The sequence below is a fragment of the Augochlora pura genome, chromosome 1 (assembly GCF_028453695.1).
Source record: "Augochlora pura isolate Apur16 chromosome 1, APUR_v2.2.1, whole genome shotgun sequence".
Lineage (NCBI taxonomy): Eukaryota > Metazoa > Arthropoda > Insecta > Hymenoptera > Halictidae > Augochlora > Augochlora pura.
The window spans coordinates 10,558,407-10,577,645 of NC_135772.1; the positions used below are offsets into that span (position 1 = coordinate 10,558,407).

Sequence of the window (19,239 nt, forward strand, 5' to 3'; positions counted from 1 at the left end):
CACGCAACAAGTATCTCTTTGTATCATAGTTCTCTAAATAAGACGATATTTCTTGCGTGACTTCCGCAACCGGTTGAAACAGACGCAACAGTTTTTAAGAGTACACGATTCTGTGATATGTAGACGCGAGGCTAGTACGATTATGTATATTTAATGAACATCGAAGCAAAGATATTGTGAAGCAGTCTTTTCGCGTTCTGTTCTCGCATCAGTGGCACAGAAGGTTGGTTCCAACTATGACGAACGCAGTTTGTCAACCCTTTGCACTATAATAACGAGTCAGACTCGTGACACAGATTCCATATGAGATCTACTATATATAAATATTATTCATTTCTTCTACATCGAAATTAAAATTGAATTTTTCTATTATCAAAGTCTAGAAAAGGAAGTAAACGAAGACAGTACAAGAAACAAAAATTGTCTGGTCCTATTATGGAAAATATTAACCCTCTCAGTGCCGGGCGAAAAAGCCAAATTTCACAGTTTGCTAGAATTTGGAGAAAGGCTCATAAAAACCAAACGAAAAGCAATATTTACATAATTCAAAAAGCAGTGCATTAAGGACGAAATTGAGAATGGAACAATGACGGCAATTTTTCTATATTCATTCGAAATTATATAAATAAGAAAGGTATATGTATAAGGCACTTTTCGCCAGTGCTGCGCGAGCCGATATATCGGCCCTCCGGCACTAAAAGGGTTAAGGACAAGTTAGTGCTAATTACGCAACGTGAAAGGAGCCATAGTGCAAGGGGTTAAATACTTTTATTTGATCTCCATCGTTCCTGATATTTGTGACTCGATTTCGAATGTCTACCGGTCGCCTCGAGAACCTCTCGAGCTTCAGGCCTCTGGAATGGAAACAAAACTAGCTCGATTCTCGAACGTCCGTGTTCCCGGCCATCCTCGTGAAAGAAGGATCGTGGACGTTGCTTCTATCCATTGTTTTCGCGGACAAATCGTTCTCCCGAGGCACATCGGGGTTCGTACTCTGGGACAGTAACCAATAATTAATCACGGAAGACACGGTTCGCGGGGTGAATCGACAACGAACGGCCTGTTCTAGGTATTCGTGCGAATGCGTTCAGTCCTTTCTGAACGATCTCTCGCCGATCATCGTACTCCTCGTGTGTACAAGGACTACAGAGGGGAGGTAAGGTAGCGAAGTGAAAAGGAGGAACACAAGTGGCGTAAAGAAAGGAAGGAAGGAGGGAAGGCAGGAAGGAGGGATAGGAAGAAGAAATAGAAGAGGACGAGGACGAGCAACAACGTAAGAAACGTAAGTGCTGATGCAACGCAGCCGGGAAGGAGTCGAAACTTTGCGAGGACAATCGATCGATAGTAAACGTCCCGAATGATCTCCTCGGACCACGGTGCGGTGTGACTGTCGTTTCTTGGTTGGTATTATCGATTGTACCTCTCTCCGCGTGTAAACGATCGTACAAATCGGTGGACACCGAAAACACTCGCTAGGATTCGTGTAAATAGTATCGAAGTATCGTAGATTGGCTCGTTTGGACGCGAACAGGGGATCCGAACTAGCCCGGATCCGGATCGGTTCGGCCGATCGCGCTCCCCTTTTGGATCGCTGGCATTTCGCGTCCCCGTCTCCTCTTCGCGCCCGTCTTCTCGATCCTCTCGACGATCGGTGGACGAAGGGGACGGGGACGCGGGACCCGGATTCAACCGGAGCGGTCATCGTCCGTTGAGCTTCGAAGCAAAAAAAAAAACTAAAGAAATTGAAGTAATTGAAAGAAAAAAGAAAAAAAACGGTCTAATTCTTACGCAATGGAAGGCTGAAACGCGCGCTGTGATCATCGAACACCGAAAACTCAAAGGGTACTACGAATTATAATCGCGGTCGTAATCGCTGTTTACGTGTATCTTAAATGTTGTTCGTTTCGTTTAGGCCAGCGGAGGGGCTCGGCTCTCTGCGAAGTCTCGAGCGAAATCATAGAAGCGAGAAGAGACGCATTCTCGGGTGTTAATTGTCGACAGTATTTCGTACATGTACGATGTCCATAGTTAAACAGAGTTGTACAGAACGGAGAGAGAGAGAGGGAGGGAGGGAGGGAGGAGGAGGAGCAAAGTGTCGATGAGCAGCCGGCGAACCTAATCGCGTCGGTACCTCGAGAAACCCCGAGGCTTTGCGGATTTAGGGAACAGTTGATCTCGGCAGGGGGCGACGATTGCTGGTTCTCCTCGGACGACCTCTACTCTCTCTCTCTCTCTCTCTCCAGATATATGTATATGTAATTACAATTTCTCTTTGGACCAATACTCTTCGTCTACTAAACGGTAATAATCATTGTCGAGGCTCGTAAAGTACCTAACAAACCTCTTGTCAGTATAAGATTTCTTCGAGCGTGTGGTTCCTAAGTTACCTCGTAACGGGTCGAGCGAAGCTCGCGTCAAGTCAGCGTGGAACTTATGTGATACTGTAGGGCCGATAAATTAAGGTTAATTTACATGTTGCGTGTGATGATCGCGGGCGAAGCGGAACGCGTTTTCTACGCCGACCGTGAAGTTGTTGGCGACGTTTGGGACGCGGGAGTCACGCGTTCCCTAGAGCAACCGCGTGCATTCTCTCGCCTTTTTAGGGACTCTTTCCTTTCTTTCTCGGCACTCCGCGGACGGAACGCGGCTTAGAGCAACGAGACCGGTGAGTACAAAGAAACTTTCGATCACTTTGTTCGCTTTAGGTCAGGCATTTGTAAGTCGAACAGCTTGCAACGGTCGGGGACAACTTGTTAGACTAAACTGGCGTGTAATGTACAGCTCGAACTAATATTTCTAGCGATCACTGTTCGTGTTTAAGGGATGAGAATGAGCTACGACGTTGAGAATATATAACGAGTAGCATCTCAAAAATTCTTCGATTTATAAAAATTACAAAAACTTTAAAAAACGTTGTGCATTATCTTGGTCCCTTAAGTATAAATGATTATAAAAAGAAAACAAATGTTTGCTCGGGCTCTGAACTATAACGTCATCGTACAAGTACTTGAGCTTGTTATTTGGACTTTGTCATTTTTTAAATTGTTCCGTAAAAATATGTGTGACAGAGCAGTGATAATATAATTAATTCGAAATAATTCTCTAATTCGCCAAATTAGAATGAAACAAGTGTCGCAAAATATCTTTGTGCTCACCTAGAATCCGTTAATTCGATCAAATGTCTTAAATGTTTCTAACAAATGTCTTATTTTAAACAGAGTGACAAACGCTTTTCAGTCGCAGACGATATTTGAAAATATTTAACAATACCCTTTGGAAAATTCGTTGAAATACTAAGGTATGACGTTTGATCGGCAGAGTGGGAAGATGTAGAATTCGCTCGCACATCGCGCGAGTGCAGAAGAAAAACATTTTTCCAGGTAGCTGGAGAAAGAAGTATTCGTATAACAGTATTTCTTACTTTCCGACTGATAATGCCGTTTTCAGTCCAACATCTGAACGCGACATTATTTTTGATACGCCGGCAAAATTCCAAATTCTTGCAATGCAACGCGATAGAAATAATTCTTGACTCATTGATATTATTGAAACGCTGTTAACACGTTGTCTGCCATGCGAATTTTGTCCGTTTCGTAGAAATACCTCGATTTTATCTACAGCTAAGAAATGGGGCATCGATGTCGAGTAAACAGCTAAATTTGGTAGGTTATGAAAATTTGTAAATGAATTTTCCCTTTTTGTGTTAGCAGTTCCAACGAGTCGAAAAACAAATTGAAACATGGAATATAAATCCATGAAATTCCGCAACAATTAACGTAGCATTTCTATAGCGGAATTTCTCGTTATATTATCGTGTAGTTGATTATCAGAAAATGATTACTCAATATTAATCGTTCCATCGCATTCGTATTTGATTTTTAAAGTTCGGAAGAGAAATAAGAAAGAAACGTAAAAAATATGTTGCAATACGAGTCGAGGATGCATTCAGGATATATTTTCCAGAAAGATATATTAAAAACGACTCTCACACTCTACACATGTTTTCTTAAATACCTAACAACTAATATCCAACTTAACAAGATGTACGATTCATATAGCAAGTTTTCAATAACTTGGTTACAAGCTTAATAACAAGACAAAATTCGTATAACAAAATGTTCGGTAACATTAGTCTAGTCCTAGCCTTTCTAGTGTCTTTATTTCAAGATATTATTTTAAACAATCGTATTAAACAAGAACCGTCGTAGATTATAAGGGAAAGTTGCCAATATCGTACAATTTACAATATTTTAGATCCTGGGGAACTTGCTATTTTGACCAGACTATTATAATCTAAGGAAATAATAGGATTTACAATTACTTATCATCAGACTATAGATTGTTTCTGAGATAGGAATTGTCTGCATCGAGTCTAAGAAATTGGGGTTAAATAAAAATATGTTGCGTCGCTTAACAATATTAATAACTTCATAATAATATTGGCAATTAATATCCAGTTGAACTGTTTACCATTACGTGTTTTAGAAATTAATTTTTGTCACAAGTGTATCAAATTCGTCAATTTATTAATCTCTAATCAAAATTACATTTACTCAACCTGAACTTTTCATTGGCGAAACAACAAACGTTAAACACTGTACACCTGACTAGATGTTGCATATGAAACGATAACGGATCCATTCGAGGTACAATTTCGATGAGTGAAAACTTCCCCCTACAAAAGTACATTAACATATTGAATGTTATCGCAATATGTTTGAACAAATTGAATTTGACTAGAATGTTCTTTCGAATGCGAAAGAGTTCTAATACCAGCCCCTATGATAAATAATATCAACTTTCTAGTTTTCCTTTAATTAATTAAATTGCTTTAACTGTGTGGGGATTTCAGTGGTCGATTATCGGCACTGGACGTGTTAATACTCTACCCGATACGTTAAACGCTTGATAAACAACATAAACATATAAAGAGAGATTTCCTTTGAAACTTGTATCGGTGATGAAACTGAAGGACGAAAAAGGGGAATTTCGGAAGAATTGTGGAAAGCGACAGTGTTGGACATTGGCGAATGAGACTGCCCCATTAAAGTTGAGCATGTAGTCGGTCACTGGTTGCTAGGATTAAACGATTAGCGCCGGTGGCTAGCGGCCAGCATGGCAGCCGACGTGTTAACGTTTCAAACGAAAAGTCTACGAGCGATGTATCTTTCGGGCCGGGTGCGCGTTCTCTGCACCGACAAATGTATCATCGAAAAAGCGGGCGCTCGAGCGGTGGTGGCTCCCGGTCATCAAATTCCAGGATTTCGTGCTCGACTCAAACAGTTCTCTGGTCCGACGTAACTGGGTTCCAGCTGATCGAGACCGTCCAGCCTGAGTGGCGAGAGGGTGGCGGATGCGCTGTAAATAGAAGGCCGCGATCGAAGTGGTGTCGTCCTGGTGACGATAATGGAACTTTGACGTTTGCTCGATCAGGCTGGACACACGCGCGCGCGCGCGCGCGCCCGCCCGTCGTCGGACGCCTGCACACGACCAAAACGGGACTAGCTATAATACATGCATATGATACCCGCATTACCTGTACGCATAAATAATATAAATATGGATTTATATATAAATATAACACACACACGCGCGCAAACACGTACACAGCATACACACGCGCGGCAGCGCGGCCGCGTATATGTACGTATAGAAATACGATATATGCGTGGGACCTGTCCTATGTATTTCTATACATAGATATATGTAGGCACATTGATGCAACGACGGTGGCATGGTGCGCGGCGGGAATCGCAACTTCGAGCAAGACTGTTTGACTTCCTGGCTGTATCGACTGCTCCTCAATCGATACCCCGCGCCAGCAAGGTGTCGAGAAGCAAATACGCTCTTCGGCTCCGCCGCGACTGTTTCGTCCAGCAACGGCTTCACCCGGAAATTCGAGGGGTGACAAGTTTCCGTTTGTTTTGTTACGCAAACTGCTGGTACCCCATCAGCTGTGCTTCGGATGTGCGACGGTGAGTCTGAACGAGTGCACCAACGTTTATCCAATCGTTGCGAAACAAGGAACTAGGCTTCCAGAATCGCTCGCGTTTTTCTTTTTCCTCACGGACGACGAATCCTTTTTTTGATCGGAACTTCGTCGTCGCGCAGAATTTTTACACGCAGTTTTCATTCCATTCTTGAGTTGCTCCCGCGGAAAGTTTGTTTCCACGCTTAACGCGTCCGCACTCGCGAGCTCGCGAGCTTCCCGATTCGAATGCTAAATCTACCGCTGCTGGCCAGTTTCAGAATCCCTCTTTAATTTACGGTTATTGGAATCGCCGGGGTAATCTTTCGTCGGTAATTGTCCAGTGAAATCTTTTTAGCCGGGCACGGATTATAGTGAGTCTTGTACAAAGTCTGAATACACTCGGTCGTTTCTCTTACGGCAACAAGTACTAACCGCTAGCAAGTAGAAGCCTGAGTAGAGTTAAAGTAAGCTGTTATATTCCTATCAAGGTATTGATATCAATAGAAGAAGAAATGAATTTTGCATCAGAAAGTTTTCATCTTGCACGAAAAATCGATAGTTTACTTGTCACTTTTAACCCTTTGCGGACGGACGGAGACTCCAAGGCGCCGCTAATAATTTCTCGAAATCATTTTTATCAAATTTACTTGTATATGGAAAATTCTTAAGAGCTGTTAACTGCTGCACGAGTCACAAAATTCGATTCTATAATGTATAATAGGCTCTAAATTATATAAAATGGAAATAATGTAAGTCTGAAGAAACATTTTTGATTTCCAGTTGAAATGGCTTCGACTGAAAAGGGTTAGTCAAAAGTGAATCGGGTCAGTGGTACAAGTATAATTAGCTTAAAAATCGGTTCTTAATCTGGGACATTATTCTGCGGTTCTTGAGAGATAACTGTTTATTGCATCTTTTATTCATTAACTTTAATCAACCATAAACTGTCGCACTGTTCAATTTCATCTAAAGCGCATAATTATCCGGCAGTATCTTTTTATCCGTAGAAATTTATAAACAAACATTACTATAATGTTTTTTTTTACAGATTCGCGTTAACGTAGATGTAAATTGTCAAGCTCTCCATTTGATCTTGATTTTATCTTGTAATATATAAAAAAAAGTCTCTTCCGAACTATTCCCAAGATTTTAGTGAAACATTAAATTTTAGAGTGAACTATTGATATTTTGCACTCTGCACTTTATAATTCTCGTAAACACTTTTTAAATCATGTAACGGAGAGGAAACAAGAAACAATCGAATGATATTGATATCGGTTTATTGTTCCATAAACTAACGATAATTTAGTTTGCGCGTTTTGAAATTTATGAGAGGAATAAATCATTCTTTATCTAGCACCGATCGCGTAGTCTTTTTCGCTAACGATCGGACTTTATTCCGGAGCAAGTGTTAACCAGTTAACTGTGGAATTTAATTTCAAAAGATCACCGCAGATTGCGGAATTAAAAACAAGCAACGACGTGCATACACGTCGAACGCAGGGCAAATTGTACTATTATACATTTTACGAAAAACGTGGGAGCATTACATTTTTATTCGTCCAAAAATCTAGCAATTCGTTTCTGAATACGTTATTCATACTAAAAGCTTGGAAATTGTCAAAAAATAATGACATACATAAAAAAAAAAAGAATACAAGAAAAATTGAAGATAGCAAGAATAAACAAGAAAGATAATAAAATAGTTTAGAAAATATCAAGCTATGTACGTGTGACATGTTTGAAAGCACGGGACTACGCAAAGTGCGACTTCGAAGGTCGTACACCAAAACCATGTTTCCTTGCGTTTTCCATTTTTTGAGGAAACGGCACATCTTCGGAGAGGCTTTGATTTTGATGGTGTAGCCGGTCGTATTGGTAATATAAAAGAAACATCCCACCAAATAATATTCTTATTACATTTCATTGAGATTTAGAGTTTTTATGGTGAATGGTAATTTTTTATTTTACACGACGCGTATACACGTCGAACGCACTTAACTGGTTAAACTACAGTATCAATATAATCGAGAGTATCGTATATCGTGAAATATCGCCAAAAATTTGGCTAAAATGGCTTTCCTATAATCCGACAAGAAATTTTGTCTCTTTCACATACCAGCTAAATTGTTCGATAAGTTCCTGGCGCATTCTTTCTTAGAAGACTTCCAAGAATTTCCTCCGTGTCTAGAATACTCGTTCGCGATCGTGATCCAACAGTTGATGCAACCGTGAATAAAGTAAATAGCTTGATTCTCTTCGCCTCGATGCTCGCGTAGATCGTTCGCTTCGCTTTAATTTGTCGAACGTGTCGAATATTCTCGTTATATTTTCGCTTTTGCAAAGACGAAACCGCGAGTTTGCGCAAAAATGTCTCTTCGCGTCGCGCAATTGCAGCGTAAACAACGAATTCAACTTTACGATTTGAAATATTCGTCTAACCCGATAAAGAGGAGGGAGGGAGGGAGGGAGTAGAAAGAAGAAGATGAAAAGTTTTCAGGGGGCCTTTAAATCTATCAGAATGTTAAGCGGCGAGAAGTTTCGCGCTGCAGCGAGCGTTGCGTATGATGCATTGCCCCTATTGTGCCGGTGAATTTATTAACTTACAATTTACCGGATCCCCGGATGCTTTGCATCAAAGGCGGTTCTTACGTTCCAAACTGGGAAGCGCAGAATTAAATGAAGTTCTTCTGGCCCGCCGAATGGGAGAATTTATTGCGTTAGCTTCCGCGCGCGCGGGCCATCTCTTCGGTTCATTTTGCGGTAATGCACGAGACAGTGGTTCTCACGTGGCCGAGGATTTTTCGGCGACAAAATCCAGTTAAGCTGTCCATTTATCCCCGATCGCGCGTCCCGGCTATCCGGGGAATTTAAGGGCATCGCGATACGTTTACTCTTCGACGGATTTCAACGTTTCAAACTCAAATCTCATCGATATTTATAAAAAAAAAATCTCTTCTTCTCTCTTTCTTCGGAATCTTTATTTTATATTTTCAAACGAGACACGTTAGATTATTCGTCAGAATTTCTCTGGTAGGAATTCTCTGTCACTTTTTTTCTGTCTGCACTCTTTTCTGCCATCAATTCGCTCCTCTGTAAAAATAGCAGGCATACTAATGGGGTCTGCCTCCATTAGAGAAATATTTCTCAGTCTGTTACATTCCCATAACACGTCACGTTTTACAAAATGTACTTATTTTTTTATATAGTCTTTCTTTTTCCGTGCACATCGAAGTTTTTAACACGAAAGTATTATTCTTACTAGTAGCGATTAAATTGTAACGATAAATTTTATAAATTTAACCTCCTAGTTTATAGTAAAGTTTAGTATTAACAAAGAATCCTCGATTCTTGATTTATAAAAATTATCATCTAGTATATCATCGATAAATCATGTTTTACAAATATAATTACTTTTAAAGAACGCATATTTTCATCACGTTTAAAAGATTATTAGTTGTTAGTGGAAGGAATTTGCATTAATACGAACAAATCATTGTTTATATTTGAAGGGCGCGCGGCGGAGTTGTACGTTTATTTTACGGATTCGAACGAATAGGATATTTCGAGGGATAGAAAAATTGTAACGGTGAACCCCGACCTCTAGCCCCCGTTGGAGAGGTCTACCAGCGGCAGCGCGATCGAAATTTCGGTTTTCGACTCCCGTTAGATTTCCATCAACCCGCGCAGCCTTGCACATGACGGATGCTTTTAGAAATTCCCCCGAATTGCTATTTGTAACACATTATAAACGTTTTCATCGCTGTCGATGGCTCTCGCGTTTCGGCACACGCGAAAATATTTTTACGCGCTCGCGGAATAATTCCCAGTCGGTATCCACCGCGTCTCTCTCTCTCTCTCTCTCTCTTTCTTTGTGTATGGTACACAATTGTGTTTGCAAAACACGGAGTTGGATACGTAATCGGAGTGCAATTTATGTGTTACGATTTATTACGTTTCATAAATGCGAGATTAACATGCGGAATAAATGTTTCTCGATACACGCAATTAGCTATCCCTCGATTTACGCGAATTAAAATATTGACAAACAACTTCGGCTTCGTATTTTTACCCGTTTCGAGTAATCGGTAGGGCAACTTTACGTTTCCCGTTTACCATTTTATTTCGCCCGTAAAACGTTGAATCCATATTTGGAAAACAATCCACTTTCTCGCGTGCAAACACGATCTTTCTGTTTGGAAACAAATTCAGCGGATAGTTCGGTTCCGCTCTCCCAGCGAAATTAAAAGCTGACAAAATATCAACTCTCCGAAGGTGTTCCACGCGTCGTCGTGCGAACCTATCCCCAACGGTACTAGATTAAAGTAATCGAAGCGAGATTAATTGCAATAGTTTCTTCCCGAGCCAACTCGTAGGCGAGAGGGGGGGAGGGAGGGGAGGAAGACGGAACAAACATTCCGATTAACCCGATACTTCGGTTCTCGGGAATGAGAATCCGCGGAGAGTTTGCGAGTTCGCAAACGAGCCCGAAAGATAAAATAAACACAGTTGCGTCGAACAAAAGTCCTAATCGTGCGCGCAAATATGCGAATCGTATTTTTTCGATTTAGGAAACTGAAATTTTTTCCATTCGCAGGGCAATCAGCCCGTAACGGTGCTTCCTTTCGAAATCAGTTCTAGAACCATTGAAACGATAGGAGATAAGGGACGTTCCTACGTAGCCGAACGCAGCTCGAAATTCGGTTTCCCGCACCAGCCTGTCGTCATCACCCGACCGAATTACTGCCCTCGATACCAAATGTTCCTTAAGTTGTTTCGCAAAATCGTTTCTATTGCTATACGCATAGTAATCGCGAGTGGCAAGTGCAAAACAATTCTCCCGATGCACATTGCGGCGAGGCGTGCGAGAGTGTGAGTGAGTAAGATTGAAATTAAAAGAGAAAACAAGAACAAAAAAAAAAAATACAAGAAAAGAAGAAGAAAGAAATATGTGATAACGTGGTCGGAGAGCACGAGTCGGCTCTGTTTATTTCGCAGATAAGATTTCGTGGCTCGTCGGTGTCGCTAATGATAACGCGCAGCTTCTCAATTGATCAGATCCGAATATAGTCGGAGCGTCGAATCGACTGGTCGCTCAAGGTCCACGGAGCGATAAGGTAATTCGCGATCGGTGGGGAACTCTAGACTCCGACCACTCCTTCTTTCCATTAATGACGAGTGGCGGTAGGAGGAGTCACCCCCACCGCGTTCTCTTGCCACCCCCATTTCTCTCCTTCTCTTATCTCGGCGCTGCCCAAACTATAGTTGTAAATCAGGTGATTTCTTCTGTGCTTCCGTTATCAAACGAATTAAAATGTAGCGCCAAGTCATTTAGATCGAACGAGAAAATCGGCGAGCTTTCTTTCTTTCTTTCTTTCTTCTGCTACCAGTTTTCCATTCTTAGATGTGGCGTATAAAGGAAATATTCGATTGGAGATAGCATACTTTCTATCGCTAGTTACTGCAAGTCTATTCCAAGTCACGGAAAGTTACCACAAGGCTTGGCCACTCCCACTTTTATCCGCCACTTATAGGAATACAGCGTAAAAGTAGGGGCGTTCCCATTGGACCAGTGGTGGAAGAGTAGCAACCTTGAACCGCTAATCGTTTTCGGTCCGACTATAATTCCGCATCACCGAAACGCAAAGCTGACGTGTTGCCGTTGCGACAACCAAGAGCCGGATTCTTTGCACACAATCTATGTAATTGTATAAACATCGGTATCAAAAGTGTCAATATCTCGTGTTTCTCGATGGTACTTAAGGTTAATCGACAGCCCACTCGGGCAGCCAGCTGTTTGTTAATAATACTTCCGTAAGATTCAGGGATCTGAAGTTGAAATGTACGACTTCTCTGTTCCACGGAACAGCCACGACGAATCGTTCGCGTCACGCGTGAAAATCACGCGCCGAAGCCGACTGTTTTATCTAAACTTCAACTTTGAAATTTTAATGTCTTTGCTGTTATTCGAATGGAATATTACGTGTCCGAAATAAATTGCGATATTTTCTTAAAGGAATCGTGTGTTTGCTTGTTATTCGATGTTCTGTGTAAACAGTGTGTTTGTCGATCGGTCAGCATTGAAATACAATAAAATTCCAAATTTAAATTAGCAAATTTGAAGGAAATAATTGATGTGAAAGAAAAAGCGTGGTCTCTCGGTTCGTCGGGGTTGTTTCACCGGTGGACATTTTTAAAAGAATTTTTAACCGCGATTCCCGTCATGCACATTTCCGATCCCTGGCAAAGATCGTACATTTCACGTGGCACGTTCCTTCCTCGTTTGGCCCGACTTGCGATCTCGAGCCGAAGTCTTTTTTGTACATATAGCCTGCGTTCCATGGCCCGCCGGGCCGGGAAAGAAAAGAGAGAGAGATTAGGGAAAATGCTCTATCCGGTCGCAAGTCCCGGGCCGACCTTGCGTATAAACCGATTGCTCGTTTATATGCGATGTATTTTTATGAACAGTATTGAAAGTGCTGCTAAGCTGTACAGTCGTCATATGGTGAATGTATTATGATGTACCTATAATGTACATAGATATATTTAATTAAAGTAAATATGAATTTGTGTAAATTTCTCGTTTTCATTTCCCCAACGCTGAACTCGCACACGTCCTTTAAATTGTTTACATCCGAATATTCATTTTTTTCTTTCACGTGTAGGATATCGATTCGCAAGTGATCGTAACCACACATGAATTTTCGTTGCATTAATTCCATGGTATTTGCATACTTTTCGCGGGATATATCTCTATCGAGTTATTTAACTGAATTTTATGCATTTTTTGCGTGGAAAATTATTTTCACGGGCGAAGAAAAAATTCTTTTGAATATGCAAGATTCTACGACGAGAGAATATGGAAAGTAATTCTACTGCGAGCAGCGTAAATACCGACGGTTCTCTTCGTGAAATAATTTAATAGAAATTATGTGCAATTAAAAGACGTATCGGTTGCGTTGAAATGGCATAATCTTTTAAGTTGTCGAATCCGTTTAACACGTTTCCTAGTCGCCTCACGAAGCGCCATTAAGTCATTTAACGCGAGCTCTTTCAGCCTACAATTTGAACCACGATGTGTTGCAACTTGGTTCGTCTTTATCTTATCAACGATTCTATGATGGTCTAAATATCGTGCAACGCGTACAACGACAGTGCTATTTTAAGAATTTAACATAGCGAATGCTTTCAACGAACGAGCAAATATTCGTCTCCGCTTATCATTACATGTTCAAGTAAATTACTTTGCTTGCACTTTACTTAAAAAGCCTGTATTTTTTATATAAACTTTATCGCAGATAAGAACATAAACCGTCAACTCTGACACCTTTCCTTATAATGGATCGAACTCGTGACGAAGATTTTAAATAAAATCTATCAGCTGAAACTTCAAAATAAGTAATATAATCAGAAGTAAATATAATCGCGATATTTATAGAATAATGTTGTTTAATATATAACTGATAAAAGTTACGTCAGTCCTATCTATTATTTCTTTTTTTCTACAATCTGAAAGCGCAAAACAAGACGTTGCTGTATTTATCGTTAGATGTTGCATAGAACACGTGATATCAAATTTATTCGCAGAGTATGATTTAATTAAATAACTAATACGTACTCGAGAACTATTTCCTGATTCGAAAGCGGAATAAATTACGCTGATGAAAACAACTATTTCGCTCTGCATAACATACTATAGCGTCGATGTAAATGAAATGAAAGTTAAGCAACAGACGAAAATTGTGCAACAGGTGTATCATTGCGAAACCGGCATAGAGGAGTCGAACATTTTTTAGCGGTGTCGCAGATAAGAAACATTTGTTCGCGAAGCAAAAGTTTACGGCACACAGGCGTTGAAGTAGCGTATATCATGCGCCGCTGGCATTCAACTTCGGTACACCGGGCGCAAACATATTTGCCGCGCTTTAATGAAACTTGACGACGAGTTATACTTAAACTGTTAACGGAGAGGACGAATCGCCCAGTCGCGAATAGTAATCGACACGTGAATGTAATATGCACCGAGGCGCGCGCTGTAAAATTCAGAAGCCTAGACTAGCTGGACGGCCGAACGTTCCTACAACTTCGGATTACTTTTTCATTGTAAAGCCCACCGTGCCGTAACGGCGGCGAAGTTCTGGCACGTCCTGACGCCCGGCCCGATAAATAATTACTTTGTTTTCCTGCGACTGGCTTTCCTATTTATTTTTCTACGAGACGAGCTGAAGCACGTGCGCCACGAGCCCAAAAAAATCATATCCTTCAAAGAAAATTGAATACGTCGATGCATCTGCGGTTTCGAAAATTCTAGTTTATTACCGAAACTGATATAAGCACAAATTCTTCTATGTCTACTTTTGTTGTCTTTAAGAACACAACGTATTAACATACGAACGCCTTGACGCGTTATAAAAGCATGGAGGTCGAAGGGCACGAAGAAGAAAAAGCCACTAAATGATGTTCTTTAGAACCGTACTTTCTGGCTTCTGCTTCATGCAATGTCATCGTTTTCATTTCCTTTATGGAAAATATGATATGGCAATTTTGAATGGTGACTAAAGTGCAAAGAGTCAAATGTTTTTCACAACAAAATAACGGTTTAAACTCTTAGAGGACCATAAGATTGCTCCGAGTAAATATTAGTATCCAGCATAATTGAAACTAGTATTAGGCATCAAATTGATTTGACAGTTTCTCTTCTAAACGTTCCCGTTTACGTAATCGCGTTTGGCATACGTCTTATTTTTGCATTCCGTATAAAAAATGCAGATAAGGTTATAATTAAATAGAACAATTAAAAATGATAAAATGGGTAAAAATGTTTGACTTGGACGTGATTTGGTTAATTGAGGGCCCTTGAGAACTTGGGGATTTGAGAAACTCGAAAAGTATGTAACAGCAATACGATGAGAATTTGTAAATTTTTCGACGTAGGGTGTGCGACATAGGTTCATTAGTCACACGCGTGTGAGCACTTGTTCGCGTTCTTTCGCCAATGTTCCGGCGAAACGAACGGTGAAAGGGTCGTGAAAACGCTCGAAATTCGCCCGTCGGAATTACACTTTCAGCTCGGAATGTGCTCCTCGCCCGTGAACAGGTGAGACCATCTGTGAAGTGCGGACTATTTTGAAATGCAAAGGTTTTTTTTAAAAACACACGGCAAGTAAATGGGGAGAGTTTGCAGTCGGTATATGCCGGCCGGTAGTAGTCGGTCACGAGTGGAACCGAACGGTGAATGTAGCTAGTCCTCTCGCCGTGTGAATCATATAAAGGATCAAAGCGAGAAATCGCATCGGATATGCGGACGATTCCTTTGCGGCGAAGCGTGCCTGATTTAAGTTTCGCGGCTTTACGTCCTCGTGCTCGCGTTTGGTGAGGTGTAAGCCAACGATCGAAACGAGTGGCTTCTCCTTTTCTCCTTTTTTTTAAACCCCGCGAAACTCGCCGTCAAGTAATAGCCGACAAGTTTTCTCCACCGTTTTATTTCACCAGTTATCCTTTTCAATGAGGGGTCCCATCCCCGCTGGAAACTGTTTAATCTTTAAAGTGATTTCCTAGAGTGGCAGTGAAACGTTAGGCGGCTAATATTCACGGTTTTACTTATTCATAGGCGTACTCGGTATTTTGCACCAGTCTTCACAAAGAAAAATTCTCGTCGCGCCGGCCGTCGGGACACGGCATTCCCTTGTTAGGACGTAACAGCCCGATGCAGACTGCACTCGCAACTTTCAGTAACCATTAGCCATACGCCGCATCCCATTATAAAGTGTAAATTGTTAAGATCAGGTAGCTTGCCGTATTCAGAATAAGAAAGAGCTCGCGACGGCGGAATACAGGCAGCTGTTTAGAAACTGATGAAGAGAGTTCGAGTCATGATACCTCAGGAGTTACACCATATTAATTGAACTTAAATGATTCACGGTTCTTCTAAATCACACACTTTCATATGTTAAAGAAAAACAAATATTTGTAACGACATTGACGAAATTAACTGCAATATGTCATTGTGTAAAGCAACTTTAAAAAAATTCGAATCTTTTATCAGAATTCTTGGAAGCATGGTGATTGTAAGCAAAATGCTTATTCGTTTAATAGATCATTTAATATAATTTTTATAATAGAAATTTTTCTCTTTTTAATTCAAACCTTGATGTTTTTACATTTGTACTGAAAAGACGGATGAAATTAATTAGTCCGAAACATTGAACAAGTTTAGTATATTTTCGTCGCATTATTCAAATTATTTCAATTTCTTTTGAAAGTATACTCTGTATCGTCATTTGCTAAATAGAACGTTCCGTGAAATTGTTTAATTAACAGGATATCCGTTCTCGAATATATCTGACATTAAAAACACCAGTTATATTTCATTTATAAACTCAGAGTTATTGTCGGATTTGTAAACAACATCAAATTAATTTTAGATAAATTATAACTATTGAAATATAAATATACGATTCTATTAAAAGTCATTTAAACAAAAATGTGTTTTTCAAAACTATCGTTTCGCCTATGAACAGAGCAATAAAACAACTACTTCTCAACACACGATCAAAATTTCGATATAGTTTTGTTACTTGAAGAAAGTTTTTTTAATAAACTTTGAAGATATAAGCCTCTATATGAGCCGTTTCATATACGTTGAAAACAAAAAAGTGGAGTTTTTGTAAATCGGATTGCACCTAAATTTCAGAGGAGGTACGGAAATCATATTATAGAAGAAGTATAGGATATGCCAGAGCTGAGGAGATAGCGACCGTAGAAAATAGACGAATTATTTCATGCCTCCGACGCTAATTATTAAAGATTCCTCGAATTTCATCGAGATTCTAAAGCGAATCGTAGGGTTTTTTGCCGTTTCACCAGGTCGCAAAATATTTGAACAATTCACGTGATAGAGCTTCCAGTTGGCGGCGAGCGCGGTTCGCGTTGGCGCCGACAGATGGCGGTGATCAGGACTAATTCATGCATGGTACACACGTAGCTACGTCCGTCACGTGACATCGGTGCGATACGGTGTTACACGATAGGTTTCGAGTCACGGCCGTACGAAGTGCACGTGAGCTTCAAATGAACGGGCTGCCGTTTCATTCAGAAACAACCAAGCGGTTCTACTAGCCGCGACTCGAATCTGCTGGTGTCTCTTCTCACGTTGCTGCCTTACGCGACACGCGGCTGGCTCTGACGGAGCAAAATGACGCTGCAGGCAATCAAATGGGAAAACGGCAGGCTGGAAATCCTCGATCAGATACTGTTGCCGGCGATCTCCCGTTACGTACCCGTCAAAGGCGTGGAGGATGGCTGGAAAGTCATTAACAAGATGCAGGTACGTTTTCTACAAAAAGTACGACAGCTTTTAACGTTCTTTCGCGACTCAACATTTCGAAATTACCTCTGGATCAAATGTAGGAAAGCTTTTTTCCATATACTCTCCCGTAATTAGAGAAAATTGATTCTGTAATAAGGCTGTAGACTGTCGGTGTAAAGGTTGACGCGTTAAGCTAGGTAAATTGTAGCGACGGACACTGACAATTTGAATTGATTCGTACGAATCGGAGCTTAATTGGAACAGTTAATTGTCTTAAATTGCGTCTAAGTTAGTAAAACATTGCTGGATGACAACAAAGGGCGTGGAGTTATTTATGGTTTATTTAAATGGAATCTTCTAGGTCAGAGGGGCACCTGCTATAGCTATCGTTGGATGTTTGAGTCTTGCCACAGAACTCATAAAAGAGGAGCCTGTGGACAAAAAATGTCTTAGACAGGACGTCGAAGGTAAATTGAATTATTTGGTATCAGCTCGTCCAACAGCAGTTAATATGAAGATTGCTGCAGATGAATTAATCCAGTTGGTCAATATGCTTAGTAAAGATCAAAGTGTTAGCGCAACAGAAATGAAAGAGAGGTACAATGTTTAGATAGAAGTCTATAGATAAATAAGTAAACAAAAATATATATATATATAATACTAATCTGATTATTAACAATGCTTATAGGTTTCTGATTGCTATAGAAGACATGCTCGAAAAGGATATAGCAGATAATAAAGCTATCGGTGATTTCGGAGCTCAAGAAATATTGAAACATACATCTGGAGATAGTCCAGTCAGGATTCTGACACATTGTAATACCGGCAGCCTTGCAACAGCAGGTTATGGCACAGCTTTAGGTGTTATTAGATCTCTACATAAGAAAAATAGTCTTGGTAACGTTTGCATGTCCTTAGTTCTTAACAAATGAGTTAAATTCGATACAGCTGTATAGTATCAATTCTACTTACAGAACATGCATATTGCTCAGAAACGAGGCCATATAATCAAGGTGCAAGGTTGACTGCATACGAATTGGTTTACGAGAAAATTCCTGCCACATTGATTTGCGACGACATGGTAGCGGCGTTAATGAAGTCGAGAAACATAACTGCCGTTGTTGTTGGTGCAGATAGAGTAGCCGCGAATGGAGACACGGCTAATAAAATAGGAACCTACCAGGTAGGTTGCTCGTCGACTGTGAAAATAATCCATTAAAATCTGTATTCGCTGGATGGTACTCACTATTTTGTTTCGGTTTTCCAGATCGCTATAGTCGCTAAGTATCACAACGTTCCCTTCTACGTCGCTGCTCCACGGACTTCCATAGACTTTAGTATTCCCAATGGTGACCATATCGTGATCGAAGAAAGGCCAGAAAGGGAAATGACTCACGTGAATGATCACCGAATCGCTGCACCTGGGATACAGTGTTGGAATCCAGCGTTCGACGTAACCCCGGCTAGTTTGATCAAAGGCATTATCACGGAAGTGGGAGTCTTCAGACCCGAGGACTTAACGCAATTAAAGACCTATGAGAATTTATAAAGTTTTATTTGATACGAACGACGAGAGATTTTCGACGCATTTATACCGGATTAATCGGTCGTCCCAGTCTAACGAAACTGTTGGTTGACCTTGTTTATTTAGAAACTTCGTGTTACAATAAAATTGTTGGCATGTTACGCTTATTTACAATATTAAATTTATCAAGGAAACGCAATACGCAGGATATATGATACCCGCGGAGATACGTGCGGATGCGTTTGAGAATGCCTTACCAATTTTGCTGTGATTTTTAAGAATATATTTATAATATTAACAACTCACCGTTGCTGTGATCACGAAATGATCACCGCAAGATCATCGAGAACATTCAGACAGTGGCGTTCCTGCGATTTAAGTTGGCCCGCGGACCATCAGATGGCAGTGCTTACCCGATATTCAGAGCAATTGTAC

The 19,239-nt window shown here is 40.7% G+C and overlaps 1 protein-coding gene across 1 annotated transcript; it reads left to right on the plus strand.

Moving 5' to 3' along the window:
- The first annotated feature begins 16,877 nt into the window (after positions 1-16,877).
- LOC144471520 (methylthioribose-1-phosphate isomerase) lies at positions 16,878-19,003 on the plus strand. The gene is made up of 5 exons (XM_078183640.1): positions 16,878-17,297; positions 17,641-17,876; positions 17,968-18,176; positions 18,254-18,462; positions 18,547-19,003. Exons 1-5 carry the CDS (start codon positions 17,166-17,168, stop codon positions 18,826-18,828), a joined length of 1,068 nt encoding a protein of 355 aa, XP_078039766.1. The 5' UTR covers positions 16,878-17,165; the 3' UTR covers positions 18,829-19,003.
- Positions 19,004-19,239: the final 236 nt, after the last annotated feature.

What these genes read in the sequence shown, in the direction of transcription:
- LOC144471520 (XM_078183640.1), top strand. Translation starts at nt 17,166, where the DNA reads ATGACGCTGCAGGCAATCAAATGGGAAAACGGCAGGCTGGAAATCCTC. An exon ending in AAGTCATTAACAAGATGCAG is followed by an intron (nt 17,298 to 17,640) that starts GTACGTTTTCTA and finishes GGAATCTTCTAG; the next exon opens with GTCAGAGGGGCACCTGCTAT. An exon ending in GCAACAGAAATGAAAGAGAG is followed by an intron (nt 17,877 to 17,967) that starts GTACAATGTTTA and finishes CAATGCTTATAG; the next exon opens with GTTTCTGATTGCTATAGAAG.